Source organism: Phyllostomus discolor, chromosome 3 (genome assembly GCF_004126475.2).
Source record: "Phyllostomus discolor isolate MPI-MPIP mPhyDis1 chromosome 3, mPhyDis1.pri.v3, whole genome shotgun sequence".
Classification (NCBI taxonomy): Eukaryota; Metazoa; Chordata; class Mammalia; order Chiroptera; family Phyllostomidae; genus Phyllostomus; species Phyllostomus discolor.
Window position 1 is genome coordinate 114,833,791 of NC_040905.2, and position 22,558 is coordinate 114,856,348.

The 22,558-nt window shown below is 54.0% G+C and overlaps 1 protein-coding gene across 10 annotated transcripts in view; it reads left to right on the forward strand.

The window, feature by feature from the left end:
- The window catches only part of UNKL (unk like zinc finger), a 48,622-nt gene that overhangs the window by 17,605 nt on the left and 8,459 nt on the right, over nucleotides 1–22,558 (forward strand). For 7 of the 10 annotated variants that reach the window (XM_036021092.1, XM_036021087.1, XM_028508931.2 and 4 more), the window contains 6 exons: nucleotides 233–368; nucleotides 1,185–1,302; nucleotides 3,751–3,835; nucleotides 4,552–4,637; nucleotides 8,601–8,663; nucleotides 15,315–15,492. In XM_036021092.1, the coding sequence (XP_035876985.1) occupies nucleotides 233–368; nucleotides 1,185–1,302; nucleotides 3,751–3,835; nucleotides 4,552–4,637; nucleotides 8,601–8,663; nucleotides 15,315–15,492 (666 nt within the window). Of the gene's footprint in view, nucleotides 1–232; nucleotides 369–1,184; nucleotides 1,303–3,750; nucleotides 3,836–4,551; nucleotides 4,638–8,600; nucleotides 8,664–10,009; nucleotides 10,143–15,314; nucleotides 15,493–17,407; nucleotides 17,588–17,608; nucleotides 17,858–22,558 lie in introns of those variants that run through there. The other 3 variants (XM_036021093.1, XM_028508945.2, XM_036021094.1) reach the window with 3 other exon arrangements.

Sequence of the window (22,558 nt, forward strand, 5' to 3'; positions counted from 1 at the left end):
AAGACAGGGAGAGAAAAGAGAAACATTAGTGTGTGGTTGCCTCTCACGCGTCCTCTACAGGGACCTGGCCCACAACCCAGGCGTGTGCCCTGACCAGGAATTGAACCGGAGACTCTTTGGTTTGCAGGCTGGCGCTCAGTCCACTGAGCCACCCCAGCTAGGACAGGTTATTTTTTCTTTTGGCTATATGAGCATGCATGTATTTGTTTCCATGTGGATCCCTGTTTTTCAGACACCAACTTTGTGCTGGGCAGCTACAAGACCGAGCAGTGCCCGAAGCCTCCGCGCCTCTGTCGCCAGGGCTATGCGTGTCCTCACTACCATAACAGCAGGGACAGACGGCGGAACCCCAGGAGGTTCCAGTATAGGTGAGCCCCGGGACCATGGGCACCTGGGCCTTTATCCGCATTCTCCTTCGGGCCCTGAGGTCTTCGTCCAGCTGTTTCTTGGAGGGAAGAACCATTCTCTACTCACCCGAGGCCGCCTCCCTTGCCAGGGAAGCCGCCGCGTTGGGCAGAGACTTGGTTTGTCACAGTCATTGTTCCTTCTTTGAGACATTCCAGAAAGGACCAGAGGACCTTAATTAGTGGTCTCTGAGTTTTAGTGACCAAGTGTTAGCTTGGGAAGGTAAAGTAAATTTACTGCATACAGAATGGTAGAAAATTGTAAAAACAACAACAACAACAACAAAAATGACCAATAAAACAAAAAGTTTTATTTACCACTGATGGTATTTTTTTCTGTGAATCCAAATAAGTTACAGTAAAGCTGCCAAGTACATGAAAAGTAGAGGATTTTGGTTAGAATTTTCATATTGTGGAAAAAAATCTCACATCTAATTTTGAAACAACCTCAAGAAAAGCCAAGCTGTGGGCTCTGACTTGTCTCCTCCTGGCCTCAGGCGGGCCGGCCGCTTCTCCAAGATACTTCTCTCCTCCGTGTGGGTAGCCCTGACTTAGACTCACTTTAATTTTTGTGGAAAACAAACATGGGGCTCCTGAGTACTTTCTGGGTCAGACGGCATGTTCTCCCCTCTTGCTTGTCCTCAGAAGGAGAAAGACCGGCCCTTCCAGGGGCCGTTTGCCCGTGGCCCTCTGTGGTTGGGTGCACCATCCTGAGAAGCCAGCACCCTAAGGCACACAGAGAGGACATCACTACTGACCTGACTCCCCTTTGTCCTCCAGGTCCACTCCGTGCCCCAGTGTGAAGCATGGCGATGAGTGGGGTGAGCCCTCGAGGTGTGACAGTGGGGACGGCTGTCAGTACTGCCATTCACGTACGGAGCAGCAGTTCCACCCTGAGGTATGAGTGGGGGGGCGGGGCTCCAGCTGGCTGGTCAGTGTCACTCACAGCCCGGGAGAGGGTGGGTCTGGGTGACTCTCCTTGCCATGCTCAGGGTCCCTAAGACCACCCTTAGGTCCAGAGGGACTCACGGGACTCAGCGGAGCCATTAGGCCTGCAGTTATGGTTCATTGCCCCAGAGGGTTTCTGACTGAAATCAGTAGGGGGCAGGGTCCTGAGCGGGCAGGCACGAGCTTCCAGCTGGCCCTTCCCACTGAGTGAGGGGCAGCGCTCATTTCTGCCAGTGACTCTGTGTGACAACACAGAGTGTTCCCAACCAGGGAACTCACCTGAGCCTCGGTGCCCTGGGTGGTTTTGTTTTGTTTTGTTTTGTTTTTCCTTAGTGTCCAGAGTTTTTGGGGGCGTCGGTTGTAGAGACATGGCTAACCTAGGTTGACTTGATGCCATGGGGTCCAGGCCCCCCCACCAGACACGGGGTCACCATCCATTGTGGTCCAAGGCCTGGTGAATAGACACTAACGGGGCAAGACATTCTAGGGGCACAGAGGTCACCTCCTTGGAGTTGGTCAAAGCCAGTCCTTCCTTTGGCCTGTGCTTGGTGTGGGCAACAAGAGCCCACTGAGCTAAGCAGAGCTCATTTGGATTTGTGTTAAAAATGAATACATCAACAAAACTCCTTTGGAGCATGAGTTAGCAGGAGAGCCTGGAGACCAGGCGAGGGGTGGGGGCAGGGCTGGGCTGGGGGCAGGAGCAAGGATATGGTAGAGGTGCCTCCACGGGTGCGGTGACATGGGTGCTGGTCCCTGTGAGCTAAGGGGCGGGCTCATTTCCTGACCTCCAGGAACCTAGCGAGGAGAAATGGCCCGTGCAGGGTGATGAGGGCGACCCTGTGGCCTGCTTGCCCTGGTCAGGGGTGAGCGCTGTCCTCCGTGGTGGAGGGTTGCTTCAGGCTCTGTGGGAGGGAGGCACTGGGCTGTGTGGTGGTCTTCAGTGGAATCCCAGCCCTCGCCGCCTTGTCTGTGAAGGCGAGACGTGCATTTCGGGGCATATGGCTGCTGGTCTCAGGTTTTTTCTTTTCTCTTTTACTCACATGGTCATTCGTTCACTCATTTGTTCAATTTTTGAAACTCAGAATATATTTTGTGTTCATTCACAACAGAAGTGTCTGAATGAAAAGTCTCACCCCACCTCTCGCTGTGTGCCCCGGGGTCACAGCGGTCCCATCCGGTTCTGTGGCCCTAGACTGATGCTTTTCTGTCTCTGTGGCTCAAGTAGGTGCAGAGCAGGGGCCTCAAAGGCACCGATACCAGTGATTCTTCACTTAGCTGTGTTTGTTCTTAATGGTGTGAGTTGATACAGAAGAGAAAGCTAGCTGGTGGCACCCTTGGGGCCTTCACACCTGGCCTTATTCCAGGCCTGCGGGCGGTGTTTGTGGCCACACGGATGTGTGACTGCACCGTGTCACACACCTTGTTACTTCTGGGTTGTTTGCCATCTGTTTTTACACACACACCTTGGTGCACGCTCAGGCAAGACAAAACCCAGAATGGTGAATGTGGCCTGCCCTCGTGGAGCACTGGCACGCGGCGCTGTGTGCGCCTGAGGCGCCCCGGCGGGAGCGCAGGCGGGGAGGGCGGGCGGAGCTGTGCTGAAGGAGGCCCCGTGGGCTCCCAGAAAGGGCAGCACCTCACCCAAAGGGTTGTGATTGCACTTCCTTTCTTGGAAGTGTGTTTTATTTAGATTCTATGCTTTAAAATGCACATACAGCGACATTTAGCTTCCTGATATTTTTAGTGAATTTGACACCCTTTGAAATTGCTTTTGTTGGTGTGGCTGTGAGGAGACAGTTGAAGTGTCACAGGAACTGAGAGGCACTGCTGGTGGGCACTGCTGGAAGGGAGGAGAGGTGGCGAGACCTCGGTTTGGGGGTTTGGGGCCGGGACAGAAGAAGCGCAGGTGTCCTGCCGGGGCAGTGTCCGCGAGTGGCGTCTGTGCCTCACTGGCCTGGTCCTCCTGGGTCCCGCTGCGCTGCCGGGTCAGACCCCTGTTGTTGACAGGATGAGAGTATCTTTGGCCCAAGTGAAGTGGATTGGGTCTGGCCCTGGAGTGGACGCATATGTTCACTTAATAGGCATTTCTCGAGCACCATCTGTACACCAGGCACCGAATCAGATGCATGTTTCAGAAAACGCCAAGTGGGAAATCTGACTTGTGTGATGTCGAGGACAGGGGGCTGCCGGCACGTTCTCCGGGCTGACCGGCCCTGTGCAAAGGAGGGGATCTGGGATGGCGAGCACTCGGGGGAAGGCCGTGTTCACATCCCTCTCTCCAGATGACCCCAGCTCAGATTGGGATCTTAGCCCTCCACGTTGTGGTACTTCCAGCCCTGGGCTTCCCAGGAATACCCATTTCCAATCTAGTCTATCTTCTTTTATTTTTGTTTCCTAGATCTACAAGTCTACAAAGTGCAATGACATGCGCCAAACTGGCTACTGCCCTCGGGGTCCCTTCTGTGCCTTTGCGCATGTGGAAAGTAAGTGCTCACCACCCAGCAGGCTCCGCCTGGGCGGCTGTTGTAGACACACCAGGCCAGGTGACTCACAGGAGCTTTCTGTTCCTCCAAGTGAGCTCTAAGGGTGGGGTGGGGGGGCAGGCAGGAACACCCTGGCACGTGTTTTAGGGTTCTTGGGATGGGATCTGTTGTGGGCCAGGCCTTGGGCCTAGAGGGGCCCTTCCCACAGGTGCTCTGGGGTCCTACGCACAGTGGCTGGGCCCTGGAATGGGCTGTTTGTTTCCAGGTTTGCGGGGAGGGCGGTGGTGGTCTTGGTGGACACTTGGGCCCGTAGAGTATTCCCAAAGGCAGAAGCGAATCTCGGTGGTGGGAATGCGCACACAGACTTGGCCTTTCCCCGGTGCTCCAAGGACTTCCTCGTAAGAGCTTTTGAGTTTAGGTTCCAGTTTTTGAGTATAGTTGGCAACTCTAATTTTACTTTCTGATTTTTTAGCTTTTCTTATTAAATTTTTACATTGTTTTCTGATCTTCCAATCATTCAAGTGTCGCACCTGAGACTTGAAGGTCCTGTTGCCCTGACGGCTCATGTGGGGGTTCAGATGCCCCCCTCCTGTCTCCGGGGAGGGTCTGCTATCATGAGACCAGTGCGCACTCTTTTCCCGGTTGTAGGGGACCCTCTACCCAGAGACCCCATGCAGCCCACAGCTGCTCAAGGCCTGCTTCTCCCTTTTCCGCAGAGAACCTGGGAATGGCCAATGACTGGGGCTGCCGAGACCTCACCCCCACCAGCAGCTCTGCGCCTAGCAGCGGCCCCCCTGGAAACGTAAGTGGGCAGCGTCCCGAGGACGGTGCCTGGTGGGCGGCCTACTGCCCTTTGTTTTTGTTCTAGTTGTTGTTCTGTTTTTTTTAATTGATTTTAAAGAGGGTGGAGAGAGAGAGGAAAAAACCCATCAATTTGTTGTTCTACTTATTTATACATTCATTAGTTGCTTCTTATATGTGCCCTGACCGGGGATCAAACCCACCACCTTGGTGTATCGGGACGACGCTTCTAGACAAGTGTCAGTTGAGCACCTGGCCAGGGCTGTCCTCTGTTTCCCCCGTCCTTTGGTGTTAACTGGACCATAAGGGCGGGTGGTTGTGGTTTCTGGGTGACGTGGTTGAAGACAGGCTGCCTGTGGATTGGTGGCTCCTAGAAGACTCTCAAAGAATCTTGGCTAAGTCCTGGCTTGGGCCTTGCCTTTTGGCAGACACACACGTATTGACTGTGTGTGAGGGCATAGTCTTGGGCCGACCGTGAAGAAAGGGCCCCAGGTTTAGGCGGGGGGCCGTCTCAGGGCTGGGTGCTGCCTGGGAGGGATGGTTGGGGCAGGCTGAGGGCTGGTGTGGGCAGGTCCCAGATGTGAGCACCCTCAGGGCTCCCAGTCAGGGTGGTCTGGAGGTTTGCCAGGACCGTGAGGTACCGGGGGGTCACTTCTGGGAGCTGGTGGCCCTGATGCGGTGGAGCCCGCAGTCGCCGAGGGCAGAGTGAGACGGTAGGGACAGGCTCAGACCTTTGGTGTGTGATGCTCCATCCAGCTGAGACCCACTGGCCAGAGCACCACTTTAATCTTTTTTTAAATATATTTATTTTTAGAGAGAGGAGAAAGGAAGGGAGAAGGAGAAGGAGAAGGAGAGACATCGATCGGTTGCCTGGGGACCTGGCTCACAACCCAACCATGTGTCCCAACCAGGAATTGAACTGGGGACCTTTCGGTTTGCAGTACGACACCCAACCCACTAAGCCACACTGGTCAGGGCTGAAACTAATCATTTTAAAGTGGCACCTTGTACATTTACGGCGTGCAGCACCCCCTCTCTAGCTGGACTCAGCGTTGGTTGTCTTCCCATGAGACAGTTCACACAGACTTGAGGGCCAGGGGTGAAAGTTGAGGAAGAAGTTAAAACTCTCTAAGAAATGTTCATTCAGAAGATTCGAGCAAACTGTTTCAGTATGAACCATCAAGAATTTGGGTGATCAAGGCATTGAAATTGGCTAACTCTGCTTGGTGATGCTGCCAGCAGATAGCCGAGTGAATGTCAAGTGTGTGGGAAGGTGTGCAGGGAGCCCAGGTGCCCAGGTGAGCTCAGGCCGCCCTTTGGGCTCAGGTACCTCGGGCGGGGACCTGTGGTTTCAGTAGTGACTCTAAGGGAACACATTGATGGTGACACGTGAAGAACTGTCAGACCTCAGTGTGGACCTTGATGTCCCAAAGAAGCTGTTTCGTGGAGGGCAGCTTCCCTTTCCAGTTTTCTGGATCTCAGTCACCTTGACAACAAAACTAAACATACACAAAGGGCTCACGGTGGCCAGCCCAGGCAAGCCGCTCCCTCGGTCCTCCCTTCTGCCTGAGTGTTCCACACACAGTCAGGTGACAAGCCACACACCTTTGTGATGGCCAGAGAGCATGAGCTGCCCCTTCCCCCATCGCCTGAGGGCACCGGGCAGGGGTAGCAGGAGAGGGGCCTGGACGGCTGTGCGATTCCAATTCCGATTCCGATTCCGCTGCAGGGACCTTTGTGGGCCTGCCGGGGCTCAGGACTTGCTTTCTGAAGGCAAGCAGAGCTGCTTCAGGATAATAAGGTTTCTTCACAACTTAGTCTGAAAATGGGATTGGTCTTTGATCAGCAGTTTAGGGGTCCCTCACCCAAATTTGCAGTGAGTGGTCACTTCTGGCTTTAGAGAAACCCAGGGAATCCAGACATAGCAGGCTGACCTCAGGGTGGGCCCAGCAGGCCCTCTGAGATGAGTGAAGGGGAAGGGCCCGCCGGCACCTGCATGGGCACCCTGTCTTCTCCTGCCCTTAGTGAGCTCTTTCAGCCCTTCTGCTACACATGGGGTGCTGCAGCGGTGGGGGGGGCTCCCCTGGGCAGGGCTGTCTGGGGCCAACCGGTATTATGTGAGTTTTTCACTGTGTGCAGGAAAGGTTTCACAACACAAGTCCAGGTGACTATGAGGGGACATTTGTCAAAGCTGGGGACAGTAAAACGAGGACAAGCTTAGCACAGAAGAAGCAACAGGAGAGCCTGGGCTGGGCTGCGTGAGCTCACTGGGAAGTCAGAGAAAAGGGGCCTTGGGGACAGGTTCAGGGGACTAATCAGAGGCGGTTGCTGCTGCCCATTGCTCCACTGACTGCAAGTCTTGGGGTTCCTTAGAGTTTAGGAGACGCGCACCCGTGGGGAAAAAGAGGGAAAGGGAATGGTGTGGGCTGCTGCACAGATGGAGAGTGCTCATTGAGTCTTTTTTGTCTTGGGGGCTTGTATTTCTCCCTTGCAGTCGGGAACCTTAGGAGAGGCCTCGGGGGAGGGTCTCGGCAGAATATGCGTGGGTTCTCCCGGTGCGGTGCGCCCTTTCGGGGTGGTGGTCTCACTGACCGGTCAGTGACAGGGCAGGGGTCTCTAGTCCCTGCGGCTGCTCTGAGCCTCAGCCACCTGGGCTGCTGGTTTTCTGGGCCTGGGGCTGAGAATTAGATGTTGTCATTAGGGAGGTGGCCTGGCTGTGGGTTGCACGGCCAGTGTGTTCAGCTGTCTGTCTGTTTCCCTATTCTGCTTGTTAAGGAATTTTCCTGGCTTTTTACTATCCTGCCGCACTTCTGCAGATCCAGAAAACCAAAAAAAAAAAAAGGAAGAAAGGCCACAATGACCTGGGCCACCACTACAGATTCACGTATAAGATGGCATCAAAGTCAGAACACACCTCAGACCTGAAGGACATTTTGGTCTGCAGTTTGGGTGCTCGTGTTTGTCCTGAGGGACCACAGACCCTGAGCTCTGGGCAGAGCCATCGTTGGGCAGTTATCCCAGATGGTGGCTCAGCAGAGTTAGGGTTTTTATGTGTGTAGGAGAGGAAAAATAGTTTTCCCTCCCCCCTTGTAGGTTCAGGGACTGGGGCCCTGAAAATTAAACTGACAAACGATGTATTGACAGGAGAAAAAGTTTATTACCTAACACATATGGAGTCCTTCCCAGAAAAGAGGTCAAGACCCAAAGAACTGGTGAGACCAGAGGGATTTCTGCCTCCGGGCTGGTAAGCTGCGTGTGGGTAGACTTGTGGGGCGGTCTGCCAGAGGGCCAGCGTCGCTCCAGTGAGCTGTGTCATGCAGACTTAGCCTCCCGCAGTCCCCTGAGTCACAGTGTCTGTGGTGACTGGGAGGCGGTGTCTGCTTGGTGTGGCTCTGTGGGTTGAGTGCCGGCGTGTGAATCGGAAGGTCATTGGTTCTATCCCGGGTTGGGGCACGTGCGTGGGCTGCAGGCCAGGTCCCCAGTTGAGGAGCATGTGAGAGGCAACTGATCAATGTTGCCCTTTCTTTCTCCCTCCCTTCCCTTCTCTCTAAAAAATAAATAAAACCTTAATAAAAAAGAGGTGGTATCACCTTCCTGGGAGGGTAGGGGAGCCACATTCACCAAGGCGAGGAGAGGGAACTGCCATAAATCATCCTCTGTCTCAGGTGGTGGTCTTTCCAGAACTGCCCGGCTCTTCCAGGGCCGCCCTGTGGTGAAGGGCTTGTCAGGGGTTGGTGTGGGCTCGGTGGGAGGAGCTCACTGCTACCTTCACACAGATTAGCCCGGAGGTCAAAGATCAGTGTCCCGGTGTAAGAAATGGAATTCAGGAGAACCGTCAAAGAGCTAGCTGATTTGAAGGCCTTTTTTGTTTTATGAGACTTTAGTACATGTCATTTTCTACATTCTGAGCAAAACTTAGGTTGCTGTATATGTTGAATCAACTGTTTTCCTTTTTCTGTTGCAGACGAAGCGGAGGGACTCACCTGCTGAAGGTGGCCAGAAAGCCAGTGAGCACGACAGCAAGCAGGTACCGTCCTGCGGCGGGGTCTGGCTGCCACGGGAGGGTGCGGGCCGCGCCTGCGCCCCTGCTTCCTAACTCACTTAGTCATGCTCACTCCTGGCAAAAGCGACCTAGTTAATGCGCATGTGTAATCTGTTTTTAGTTATCTTTTCCAAGTTGTCTGTTCCATGTGTCCTTTGTTTTTAAGTGCTTAAAGAAATAGTGTCGTGCAGGCAGGCCTTGGAGATGTTGCGGTTCAGTCCCGGGCTGCTGCAGTAAAGCGAGTGTGGCAACAAAGCGAGCTGTGATCTCCTTGCTGGTGGAGGGTCTTGCCTTCAGTTTGCAAAAAACACGACGTTTGTGAAGCACAATAAAACGAAGCCTGCCTATACCTTGGAAAAAACAAAATCCAAACCTTTGAAAGTTTCCTCCTCGGGAAAATAAGACTAGCAAGACAGCTCATCTGGGTCAGTGTCCTGGGGCCTCGGTGACACAGCCCCACAAGCTGGGGCCCTAAGGAACCCAGTTCATTCCCTTGTAGCCGGGAGTCTGAGATCAGGGTCTCTGTTTCTGTCATCTGTCTCCAGATTTCCCCTTTTTATAAAGACACAGTCATAGTGATTAGGACTCACCCTAATGGCCTCATCTTAACTCAGTTCCCTTGCTAGAGATCCCATTTCCAAGTACGGTACCATTCAGTGGTTCTGGGGTCAAGAGGTTCAGGGGGCACAGTTCAGCCCAGACAGCATCCAAGACAAGTTGGCATGGTCTCTCTGGGTCACACAACTTATTGTCACATCTGAGATAACGGTCAGCATGTTCTTGGAGGTTTTGTTAACTGTTTCCCCTTCTCGGTGAGGGAGAGTGGGGGGCTGCCAGCTGAGCCTCCACTGCCCTGAGGCTTCAGCAGAGTTGGGGTCTGTCTCTCTGTTCTGCCCACCCCAGCTTTGGGCTTGTTCAATCCTACTTGCTTATTCTGAGAAACAGTTCTCCCCTCACCCCCACCCCACTGCTGCCCTAGGGACTGAAAACTTATCCATCACTGTAACAAGGCAGAGCTGTAAATGTTTGGACGGCCGGGGTGTGGCAGAGAGCAAACCTCCATCTCTGGCGGAGGGCTTCAGCCAGCTGTCAGGGTCTCTGCGGTGATCTTCATTTTAAATTCCCGAATGGGCAGCGCCCCTCCTTTCCTCGTCTCCTGGTTTCCTGGGTGCGCCCCCCCCCAGGGCACCTCCCTGCGGATTTCTCCTCTGGAGCAGGTTACTCAGTTACTTATGTTCTATTAGGAGCTTCTGAAGCACGTGTTTAAAATCAGGATAGTTGAAAGTGAAAATGCAACTTAGTTATTTTGTGATGGTTTTTTTTCTCCATAGATGAAAATTGACAAGATGTTCATTAAGAATCTGAAACATGAAATCTTAGCAGTAAGGTAGCATGTTGCCTGTCTCAGGGCTGCTGAAGAAGGGCCTGGAAAGGAGCCGGAGGGCAGACTCCCCAAGCTGCACGGTGAGGGACCCCACCCAGGCCGGGGTCCAGAAGCCCTAGGAGAGTGCATGAGCTGCCCTGGGACAGCATGCTGTCCCCCACTCTGGTTTGTCCTCACATTGTGGCAGCAGCCCCACTCCTTGGCACTGATAGTAAACTGGCCAAGTTCATCCACAGGCCAGCTCTTACCTGTGCCCAGAGACCCCATCCCTTCCAACCCCAGGGGCGGTGAGCGCCAGTGGGGGCAGGATTGGAGACGTAGCTCCAAAGGTCTGTAGGCGAGGCTAGTGTTCCCAGCCTTTCCCCACAACCTACCCCAACCCCCTACTCCCTGCCCCCAGACTTCTGCCCAGTTTGAAAGGCTGAAGGGTACGCCAAAGTGACACCGTGCTCTCGTGGGTAGACAGCTATCTGGAGACCCTGTCCCTGCACATGGGCACGAAGCTGCTCTGGCCAGAGCACAGCATTGGCCGCTCTGTCTCTGGAACCTCCCATCTCCTCTGTGTCAGCTGCAGGTCCCCGTGTCCCCATTGTCACTCTTCCCCAGCCCTGGCAGTAGCTCCTGTTTTCAGGTCTTGGCCATTGGGTGAGAGCAGGGAGCACCAGGAGCCTCTCTGTCCAGAGTTTTCTTTGGTAAACTGAGGTGGTTCAGTTCCTGCTTAGCCCAAGTTACATCCTCCTTCCTGGGTGGTCTGTTCCCCCTGTTCACCAGGCCACACTTGATGGAAGACATGGAGCAAAACAGCTTTCCTGCTGGTGGCCCTAACACTGCTCAGAGTGGAGGCGCCCATCGCGGCCCACGTGATGACCCATGCCGGCTACAGAGACCACGGAAGCGCTGTCCCTGGTGTGCCCAGAGCCCAGGACTCGCTCTCGTTCCACCTGAGAGGCCCGGCCCAGGGCAGCCAGGCCTGTCGCCCTGCCAGCTCCAGAGCACAACCCTCATGAGAGCTGTGTGGCTGGGCACAGAGTCATCGTCCTGAAACCGTGGGGTACCTGCTTCCTTGCTAACATGCAGGCTTTCAAGGTTAGCACTTTGATGAGACCCCAAGCCACTACAAGTTCCTTTGGCCTCGTGTTGGTGGAAGTTGCTGTTCTCCAGCCTTTACTCAAAACACACAGATGGGAAAGCGTCGTGACACTGGGATTGGCGGTGATTTCTTGCACATGATGCCCAAAGACAGGCAACAAAAGAGGAAAAGACCAGTTATACATCATCAGAGTTAAAAACTTGAGCGTCAGAGAACGCCGTCAACAGAGGGAAAAGGCAGCCCGTGGAATGGGGGAGACACTCGCAAACCCTGTGGCTGGTGAGGTGTCAGTGTCCACAACTTATAAAGAACTCCTGCAACTCAGCATCATCAAAACCCAATTGAAAATGGACCAGGGACTTGAATAGACATTTCTCCAAAGGAGATAGGCAGACAGCCATAGCACATGAGAAGATGCTCAACACCACTGGTCATCAGGGAAATGCAGCTCATATATGTTCCTGAACTCAAGGGGTTCACTGCTTAAGGTGCTCTGTTCAAAGAAGAAGTGCTTGTCACAAAGTAGTTTTATTTACTTGACAGCAAGTCAAGGAGACAGGATTTATATCAAAGCTCTGCCTCCCCCAGTAGAGGCCTGGTTGCTTACATACACTGCTGGTCAGTTGCGTGCTGGTTTCTTCTTTGCACTTGTCTCCTTTCCTGCTCTGAGCTCCCTTCAGCTTGTCCTGTTTCCTGCTGCAGCTACAAAATACTGTGCTGTATTTTAACATTTAGCAAGAAATAACATTTGGAACTGCCCAGACCTTGAGATCTTTGTCCTATCTAACAGTATCCACAATGAAACGTGACTTTCACACTCATTGAAAAAAAAACCCACCAGCAAATAATGTGTTGGTGAGGATGTAGAGAAATTACAGCTTTAATGCATTAGAAAACAGTAGGGTGGTTCCTTAAAATATTAAAAACAGAACTACCATATGACAGAGTGATTTCACCTCTGGATATGAGGTCCAGAAGGTATCCAGCCATGTAATATGGAAAATAGGGACATTTATTGAAGATACAAGAAACATTGTGCATAGGACAATGATGCCTCGGTCCCCTTCAAAGTAGGCACCTTGGGACCTCACACAGTTCTCCCAATCCCCATTAGCTGCCCCACTGTATTTTCCTAAATCTCATTGAAATCTCTTCCCTTTCAAAGGTGATTTTAGTTTTGGGAAAATCCAGAAGTTGTAGGGTGCCAAATCTGGGCTGTAGAGGGGCTGAATCACTTGGGTGATTTGAGGTTTCACCGAAATACTCTGCAGGACGTGATGTATGAGTAGTCTCATTGTCGTGCTCAAGCTGGCAGTCACCAGTTGCCCACAGCTGTGGTCTTCTGAATCATCCAGATAGTTTCTGTGGAGGAATGTTCAAGCTTAATGCAAAATTTGATGCAGATTCATTGCTCTACTTGTTCAGTCATTTTGAATCGAATGGCCACACAGTGCACATGCTCACTCAACCAGCATCTACCACCCCTGCTGACTAGTACAGTGAAGTCATTGTTCACGCATACGCATTTTAGTCCACTCTTCTTGGCTGCCAGGTTACATCGATGTTTTGCAAACCATTCTCGTTATATTAAGAATGGCTGGACTTTTTCCGGACAGGCCTCATATACTCAAAGGAATTAAAAGCAGGGTCTCAAAGAGATACTTGTTTCACCCCTGTTTACAGCAGCATTATTTAGAATTCCCAAAAGGTAGAAGCAGCCTCAGTGCTGGACAGATGAAGGGATATGCAAAATGTGGTGCACACCTACTGCAGAATATTACTCAGCCTCAAAAAGTAAGGGAATTCTGACATCTGCTACTACACAGGTGAGCTCTGAAGACCATTAGCTGGTGCTGCCATTAACAAAATACCACAGACTGGCTGGCTAAAATAACAGAAATGTATTTTCTTACAGTTCTGGAGGCTGCAAGTCCAAGGTCAAAAGGGTGGGCAGGTTGGCCTCTCCAAGGCCTCTCTCTGTGGCCTGTAGGTGGCCGGCGTCTCGCTGTATGCTCAGATTCTTTCCTCTGCGCATGCGCCTCCCTGGCGTCTCGTGCTCTTCTTACAAGGACACCAGTCCTGTGGGATGAGGGCCCCGTTCTTCTGACTTCATTTCCCCTTCATCACCTCCTCTGAGGCCCATCTCCACACACGGTCACACGAGGCGTCGGGGCTTCAGCATGTGTCTCTTGGAGGAACACGGACAGTCAGCCTGTAACAGAGATACCGTGCCCGGTGAAAGAAGCAAGCCGTGAAGGACCACATATTGTATGATTTCATTCATAGCGGAGTTGGATTCATAGATAGAAAGTAGGATGGTGGTGCCAGGGTCTGGGGGAGGTGAGGGTGGGGAGTAAGTGTCTGATGGGGACAGTTTCAGTTCAGGAAGACGGACAAGTTACAGAGATGGATGGTGGTGCTTTTGCTCAACAACGTGAATGTACTTAACACCATTGAATTGTGTACTTAAAATGATTAAAGTGGTAAATTTTATGTTCTGTATATTTTACCATAAGAAAGAAGAGAAAATAAGCCAGGCAGACAAAGCTACTGAGGTGGGCATGGCCCCCCCACCTCGCTAGAGGTGTCAGGCTCCCCTGGTGACAGTGCCCCATGCTCGACCCATCCTGGTACATCTGTGACTACCATGACCTCAGCGAAAGGGCCCACCAGGATGTTCTCGATTTTCAGGATAAAGTGTCACCCGATGTCTTTGCGGGGGCACCTCCTCCTGCAGTATGAATTGTGCAGTGGGTGCCTCAGGCCGGTGGCTCCAGGTCGGGCTCAGTGTGTGGGGTTCAGTTTGGGGCACCTGCAGTGTCCTTGGTTACAGCAGTTCCTGGCTCCCCTGGGGATGGCACACAGCCCAGTGGAGGGAGAGAGGAATGGGAGGCCTGTGGTCACACCACTGCCGTAGGGACAGGAAAGCCTGCTTGCGGGTGACCCCAGGAAGCGGCGGGAATGAGACTCTCCAGGCTTCTGTAGTTCGAGTTTTTATTTTTAAATTTTAACTGCAAACACCCAATGGCGATCAGTTCTGCAATCTCTGCACACATGGACCCACAGTCTGTCATGGGGAGCTGTCCAGCCTCAATAGGGGGCTGGGAGCCTGTGAACCCAAGGAGTGACGCCTCAGCGCCAAGAAATACTTGCTTTGAGAAACTGTCCTGTGCTAGATTTCTGTCTGACAAAATGCACAGTAACACTCCTTAGTATGGAAAGCGTCCCTGAAGCTGACAAACTAGTAACCACACCCCCTGCCTTGTTGTAGCTGCTCCTCCCTCAGGTTAACTTCTCCTGAATTTTTAAAAATATTTTTTAAAGATTTTATTTATTTTGAGAGAGGGGAAGGAAGGGAGAGAAGCAGAGAAGGAGAGAAACATTATTATGTGAGAGATTGGTTGTCTCTCGCACACCCCCAACTCAGGACCTGGCCTGCAACCCAGGCATGTACCCTGACTGGGAATTGAACTGGCGACCTTTAATTCACAGGCCAGCGTTCAGTCCACTGAGCCACACCAGCCATAGCTTCTCCTGTGTTATTTTGAAGCAAAACCCAGATATTCACACTCTTTCACCTCAATATAGCTCTGACTCCAGGTTTCGTAGTGACTCCAGAGTCTACCTTTCAGAGGCAGCTGTGGGCTGGCTCGCAGCCCCGCCCTGTGTCGTTTTCAGCACATACTTTTCTCGTGCACAGCACCCTGCGCACCCAAGATTGGGCCAGCTCTTTTTCCCCCCCAATCTGTTGCCTATCATATACAGAGCATGTGAATTGCCCCAATTTTTTACTTTTCTTGGGTAATGGGGTCATGGGACCATTTCATCTATGTTTTCAGCAGGGACCGGTGCTCTGTTTTGTCCGTCGGTGGGTGGTTTTCTAGTGCTGAATACTTGCTTTTGAAAACTGCTGTCTGCAGAGCAGTTCGTTCAATGAGACACTTTCCAGATGCATTTGTTCCCAGCCCTGAGTGAGTGGCAGCTAGTGGGTCTGTTTGTCATGGTCATTGTAAATAACTAGACGTTTAGGGGGACAGTCCACTTTATGTTTTGCTTTGGGGAGAGAGGCCGGCTGATGCTTCTGTCCGTGACTCTGTACTGAGGTCATGCTGCTGTCGTCCGTGCAGGTGCGCCTGCTCATCCCGTTTGTGTCTTTGCACAGAACCACCTGGCGGTGTTCACAGTGGTTCACCCGCTTGCTCCCAGTGTGAGCTCCAGCGTGGCCTCCAGCCTGGCATCCAGTGCTGGCTCCAGCAGCTCCTCCCCCACCGCTCTCCCCGCTCTCTCGGCGCGTGCGCACCCACTGGACCCCACTGGCAGTGCCCTCGAGTCCGTCCCAGGTAAGCCCAAGACTCTCGTTTCCCTGACTTAGCACTTACATTGTAGCATTTGAAGAATAATCTATTCAGGGATGCTCTCAGAATGCAAGTTTTGGTGAAAAAGCCACATGTGTTTTGGTGGTTTGTGCAATACTTTGGCTGTATCGCATGTGGTCGTGGAAACACCTGCCTCAGCAGCAGTCTGGTGCTGCAGAGCTGACGAGAAGCCCTCAGGTGGGGGCAGCGGCACAGGCCCCAGGGCGAGGCAGAGAATGGGAGGCTTTAGAGGAATTTAAATGGGAGTTGGGGGCAGTGAGGGCACCAGAAGGTAGGGGACCATGACAAGGGTAAAGAGGGGGTGCAGATGCGGCCAGGAGGCAGTAGGCATGGCTGTCAACTATTGAGGGTCCTTAGCTGCTAGGAGTCATGGAGGGTCTGTGGACTGATGACCAATGGGATTGGAGCCAGTCTGGGAAGTAACCTGTCTGGTGGCCTGTATGGGGGTGTGGGCGCAGGTGGGGGTCGTCGTGGCAGTGCAAGGAGCAGGATGGATACACAGTCCTGGGGGTGGTGGGCCATGTCTGCCCCCTTGGCCCCCTCAGGCCACATCAGGGCGGTGGGGCGCCTGGCACCAGTGGAGGGCTGTCTGCATTGTCCAGCTGACCCTCACCCTCATCTCTGTCCTGGTATGGAGAACCTCTGGGAGGCCTCTGTGTTGTGGCAGACCCAAGTCCTCCGTCTTGGGGTTAGCTGGGCGGGGGGTTGCTGCCCAGTGAGAGGCTGGGCCTGGGCAGCACAGAATTGTACCGTTATGGGTAAGCACAAAAGTTTTAACATAAAGCTTAGTTTTTCCAACATGAAGGTAGTAGTAGTAAAATTTGAGCATAAGAGAAAATTAATTAGGAAAATGAAATTCCTGTTCAACTCTGCTCACCTGAGTGAAAAATATAACTAGGTGCATCTATGCTTTGAAAGTGGCATCTCGGGACAGGTGGTGGTTTACGATTGGAGTTAGCATATTTCTAGTAATTTTTCCAGCCATTGTCTCAATACCTAAGGGGCAGCCTCAGCCTAAGTATGTCACTGACCATCTTGCTGTGTGTTCTTTCACTGACTTAAACATTTCTTGAACCAACTACCAGAAGGTGAAGAGGTGAATTTTTTCAGGATCAACATTGCCTCCACTTACAGGTTCAGGGTAACACGTTTTTGGTCTCTCGTTACGGCAGTGAGCTTCTGCTGTCAGTGCCATCCTCACACTTTCTCTGCTCACCCTCCCGAGGTCACGTGTGAAGTTATATCCTACTACTGCCCCAGTTATGGGAAGCAGTGGAATGCTCAGAACTGCCCTCTGACCCCACGAGAGCCCTTTCTACTGTGGAGGACTGCCAGGACCGACTGTCCACTGCACCGGCTTTGGCGCTGACAGGGGTAGACTCTATTGTTTTCTCCTGTAGTACAGTTTCATTCAGGTTATGTCATTACTAATGCACTGAATTTTTAAAAATCCATCTTAAAATTATTCATTCATTTAAACTAAAAATAAGCGGGTGCCTTTTCCAACTCTTCTGCATTTAATGGATTTAATGGAGTCATTTCAGGGCCATTTGACAGATTTTATTTCCTTTATCTTTCATTTCATATGAATAGGCTTCAGATTAAAATAGTGACCATTAAAATAGTAACCGAAGGAGTTCATTGCCGGGCGAGACTGGCAGCAAAGGGCAGCAGGAACCTTGAGTGTCCGTCCCCGTCCGTCCGTCTCCCCCCCCCCCCCCCCCCCCGGCACCGTGGCTCCGCACGGGGTGAACGGTGCCCGACTGTGGCTTTCGTAATGGGGGCGGGACCAGGGGCGAGGCGCGTCTGAGGCTTGCGTCACTCGTGGGCGCGGCGGGCGCGGGGTGGGCGGGGCGAGGGCCGCGGGCCCTATTTGAATCCACGGTGGCGGCGGCGGCGACAGCGGATCGTGAGTCAGCATCCTCCGCCTCGCGCCTCCGGTTGCGGGTCCTCTAACGAGAAGCTGCGGAGCGGGTCTTACGCCCCCCCCCCCCAAGGTGTGGTGCGCTGATCTCCCTCCGCATGTGCGCCCCCTCCATGCACCAACACCCCAAGTGAGGTGCGTCTCCCCAGCCTCCCTCCTCCGTGCACTTTCCCCTTCCGCAGGTTTGCCTCCCCTCTTCTCCAGCCGCCTCTTGTATTGGTCCTAGGTGCCTGCGCCAGGTGTGAAAGCAGGGGTTGGTAGCAGTTTTCCTGGGGGCTGCGGGGTGAGGTTAATGCAGATATGCCCTCTTGAGGAGCCTGCTCTGCAGAGGCGCCCTCCCCTCTGGTCCTTGCGTGGGCACCAGCTGCGAGACTTCGCCAGCGGATCCTTCATCATCTAGCGGAGGTGGGTCTCTTGCTCCCAGGAGAGGACGGTTTCCGGTCTCATCAGTGAATCGCTGGCTGTGCCTGCACTGTTGGAAACCCAGGCCCCCGGGGTGAGCAGGTGTGCCAGGTGTTTCTCTGTCTTGTGGTCGGGGGAGGACTGCCCGTACCGGGTGGGTGTGGGGAGCTGCCCCGCCCCCCCCACCCCCCGCCTCTGGGTCCCTCAGTCTGGCCTTTAATTCTGTGTGCTGTGTTTATTGGCCCCGTGTGTCCCCTGACCCTGGGACTCGGTGCCTCTCCGATGTGCTGTGTCACGTCTGGAACTGGGCTTCGCCAGGGCCATTACTCAGCAGCTTCCAGACAATTTCTCCTTAACATTTGGGTGGTGCCTGGGATTTTGGCGAGGCCAGTTCTAGGTCAGATGGCACAGTTTATATACATGGGTTCTTCTGGCTTTTGAGTGCTAAAGCCATTTTAAAAGTGAGTTCTTCCTTTAAGAAAATATCTTAAGAGATCTGAGTCTGACCTCAGGGAACAGTAAGGTGTGGTAGGATGCTAGCCCTGCTTGTTAGAAAGTGGGCCAGGACACATCCCCGCAGCGGCGGCCTCTGCCTTGTAAGCTGAATGCAAGCTGTGGTTGGTCAGGTGCCACTTCTGCACCTCAGAGGGCAGCAGGCAGGGTGCACCTGTGTGCTGAGTCATGGGGTGGGGTTAGGGAGCACGGGGAGATAAATCACTTACAGGTGAGAAAAGCTCCTGCAGTCCAGTTTGCTCTCATGCATCCATTCCTTTGTGCCTTTGTTATTCAAAAAAGTGCTTCTGGAACTCTGCAAGCTTTGAAGCTGGTCATCTCTGACCTGATCCCAGGACTGCAGGTGCTGAGATTGGAACCCACATTTTCAGACCCAACTGAGCAGCATGTCCAGGACAGTGGCTTAGGACCCGGGACTGAGCAGACATGCTGGGCCAGCTCACGAAGCATGGGTTTGGGCCTCCGTTCTTTTGGAGGAAGCAGGGCAGAGTGAAGAAGTGGGCGGTCAGGTGCTTGCTCTTAGAAGGTGGGTGAGTCTGCATGTCAGTCAGTCCTGGCTCAGTGCACCTGCACAGTCCAGTCTAAGGTGCAGAAATGGAGTAAGGGGGGACTTTGAGAAGGTTTTGAAGGCTGAGCAGGAGTTCTCCCAGGACTAGTGGGGCTGATGGAAGCCGTGCTAGGCTGCAGCCTATAGCAGTGTCATGACTTGTGGACAAAGGAGGAGCCATTTTGGGGTGGGAAGGCTGCTTGGGGCAGGGGCAGGATGGGGCAGAGTAGAGCAAGACGGTGAGTGTCCTGTCTGCCAGGGGAGGCAGGACTCACGACACAGTTGGCTGATGCCAAGATCATTCTTGGGACAGTGTAGGTCAGGGTGAAGCAGCAGCTGCAGAGATGGCTGGAGCTTGGGGCCTAGCTGGTGTGTGTTTAAGAGGAGGAGGAGCTAAGGGCTCCCATGGGGCTCGTGCTCAGTGAGTGGTCCCAGGTTCACCAGCCTGAGGGAGGCATCTGTGCCCAGATAGAGAAGGCACCGATACAGCAGAGGGGCCTCTCTCTGGTCGGAGGACGTGATGCAGCCATACCGAGAGGCGTCTGGGGTGTCTGTGGGTAAGCGCCCCAGAAACCATGTATGTCTGGGCATGGAAGGGCTGCTGAGCTCCTGAGGAGGGTGGAAGGGCCCAGAGGTTGATCCAGAGGAAGGGGAGAGGGACCGACAGCAGGCAGGGGCTGCCTTTGACCAGAGGGATTTTGGAGCTTGGCACTGGGCTGGATGGCAAGGCCTGGGCGGCAGCTTGAACAGTACACTGGAAACGGGATGGCGAGAAGAAGGGGTGGGCCACTGGAGACAGGCTCGCATGTGGGGCTGCAGAGCCTGCAGGGCTGTGTTTGTGTCCTGGAAGAGCCTCTTTGTGGAATTCACAGCAACGGGACACAGTCTGATGGTGGAGGGGTCCCAAGAGGTCTGGGCCCTGGGTCTATGGGAGGTGCTAATTCAAGCACCAGAGCACAGCCTCCTGGAGGGGATGGATCAGATGGGAGGGTGTCACCAGGTTGATCCCCATTATTGTGAGTTACTGTGTTCCCCCAAAACATGATTCCCTCAGGCCTGCCCCCTTGCCACCAACCTGGGAATGTGGCCTTATTTGGAAATGGTCATTGCAGATATAATCCAGGTGAACTGAGGTCATTAGCATGAACCCTAATCCAAGGTGGCTGCTGTCCTAGGAAGGAGGAGACAGACACAGAAAAGAGCCAGCCACGTGGTGATGCATCCACCAGCCAAGGAAGGCCAAGGGTTTCTGACTAAGCCGGAGCTGGAAGAGGCAGAACGGAGCCTCCAGAGGGAACGCAGCCCTATGCACCTTGATCTCAGCTTCTGGCTCCAGAGCTGGGAGAATGGATTTGTGGTGTTTGAAGCTGTCTGGCATGTGGCGCTTGGTTTCAGCAGCCCCTGCACACAAAGACCCCTGTGCCCCTGGGTGTTAGGAAGAAGCTGCCTGTGGGGGGAGAGATACTGGCAGCAGAGAAGGGCTTGAGCAGCAGCGCTGACAAGGAGAGGGAGCACGCAGAGGGGAAGTGCGGGCCAGAGGTCAGGACTGCCTGTGTGTCTCCGCTGCCAGGTCTCCCTGAGGGCCTTTCTGTACAGACTGTGGCGGCAGGCCACGTTCACACTGCCTTGTCCTTGGCTGTGGCATTGGGTGCTGTCTGTGCCGTGTGTGTCACATTCGGGAGGCCACAGTGAGTGGTGTTGTCTTTCCATGGCCTCCTCAGGGACTAGACAGCTTGTGGTGCCGCCAGCCTGGGGCCTGCATCTGCTCCCTGCACAGTCGTCCTTGCAGAGTTAGGCGTCTGCAGGGCCAGTGTCACAGGCTTAGCACCTGCTCGCCTCCCAGGGTGGGATCTGGGGACTCCTGGTTGAAGTGGGAGTGATGGAGCCCCCTGAATGCTCACTGCCTTTCCAGATAAGACCACCAGAGTTGTGTGAATAATTTCTCCTTGGGAGTGGGCAGGGTCCTGGTGCCTCCCCACTGCGCCTGGTGACAGACAGCAGTGTGGGGAGGACGGCGTTCTCCAGGTGAGTTGGCAGCTTGGCCTCAGTGCTCTAGGTGTGGGAGGGAGTGGAGGCCCTCAGAGTGTCCCCTCAGCACCCTCTCTGGCCGGTGGAGTATGGTCCTTCCTCTCTGCTTTGGGCCCTGGTTCCCAAGTGTGGCCAGGTCAGGGTCACCTCTGCAAGCAGCAGTGATGAAACAAGGAGACAGATGCAGGCCCTGTGCCTTGCCCGGCTGTTCTGCTCCCTCAAGTCCCGGACACACGGTCCCCTGCTTCTTGCCTTCTGGTGTGTGCACGGGGCCTCACACCACAAAGGCTGGAGCCAGTGGCTTTCAGGTGTGCACTCTGGAACACCTCTTGTCGGCAAGGAGCCTTCCTTGCCCTCAACTCAAGTGGTCCCCACAGGGACTAAGCAGGGCAGGAGCAGTGCCGCCTGGGACGCCAGTCTGGGCGAGACCTGTGTGCCACAGCTGGCTCCCCACGGATTTGTGTGTGCTGGGGACTGACATTCTTTGGAAGTCACACATCCGTTAACCCTATTTCCTGCTGATTACAGTAAATGTGTCTCATTTAAAAAGGCAGCAGCCTTTTCCCCAGTGCAGGTGGGTTCTTCTGTTGCTTGAGCGACACTTCCATCCTCTTCCTTGGCTTAGCCTTTGCTCAGCTCTTATATTTGAATGCAGTTGTTTAAAACAAACCCAACCCAGCAGCTCCTTCCTGCAGCCTGGGCCACACTGCACTGGCATGACCCTATGCAGGGGACGTGGCTGTCCCTCTGATTCGGTCTGGAATCTGGGCAAAGCCAAGTGTGGGACGTGGTCAGGACTGGGCAGGGGCTCCTGTCTCTGGGCAGCTTTGACCTGGTTGTAGGACATGCTCTAGGGGACTCTGTGACACTCAGCAATAAGCAGCTAGGGGCAGGGCAGAGGTGGGAGCCTCCAGAAGCCCAGCTCATTCACCCAGAGCAGCAAGTCTGACCAGGGTCCCCATGGAGCATTCCCTGGGCTGTGGAGGTGTCTGCCCTGGTGGCTGGGGCAGGGTGGTTTTGTGGACTCTTGAAATGAGACCTGGCGCATTTGGCCAGGCATCACAGGAGGCTGAGGGGGCCCTCGCCACCAGAGGGTCAGGACTCAGCCACACAGGAGAGATCCACCTGCTTCTGAGGGGGTGCTGTGGGGGGAGGGAGTGGGTCCCCAGAGTTGGGGCTGGGGGAGAACGGGGCTTAGCGTCAGAACTCCTGTGTACTGTATCTTCAATGTCACCAAGCTCGCCTATGGACCTGGCCTACCGTTGGGTGGGGAGAGCAGCTCTGGCTCACGGGGTGGGTTCCAGGAGCGCCTGCTGGCCCTCCCCCCGGCCATCTCCCAAGGGTCCTTTGCCCACACCTTCCCTGAGATGACCCTGCATGACCTCAGGAACTCTTGAGATGTGCATTGGATTTGGGGGCAGGCCGACCTGACCTCAGCCACCCCAAGACAGCTTTCTGCTCTGTGCCAGAGTCGGGGGCCCTCCTGCAGAAAAGCGTTTATGAGGAAAGCTTTGGGAAGTGGGGGGCCAGCTCCAAGGGGCCCATCATTCCGTTCCTGTTTTGTTAACAGATGAGCCTGGGGTGCATTGGCGGCCTCAGTGGAACAGAAGGGAGAT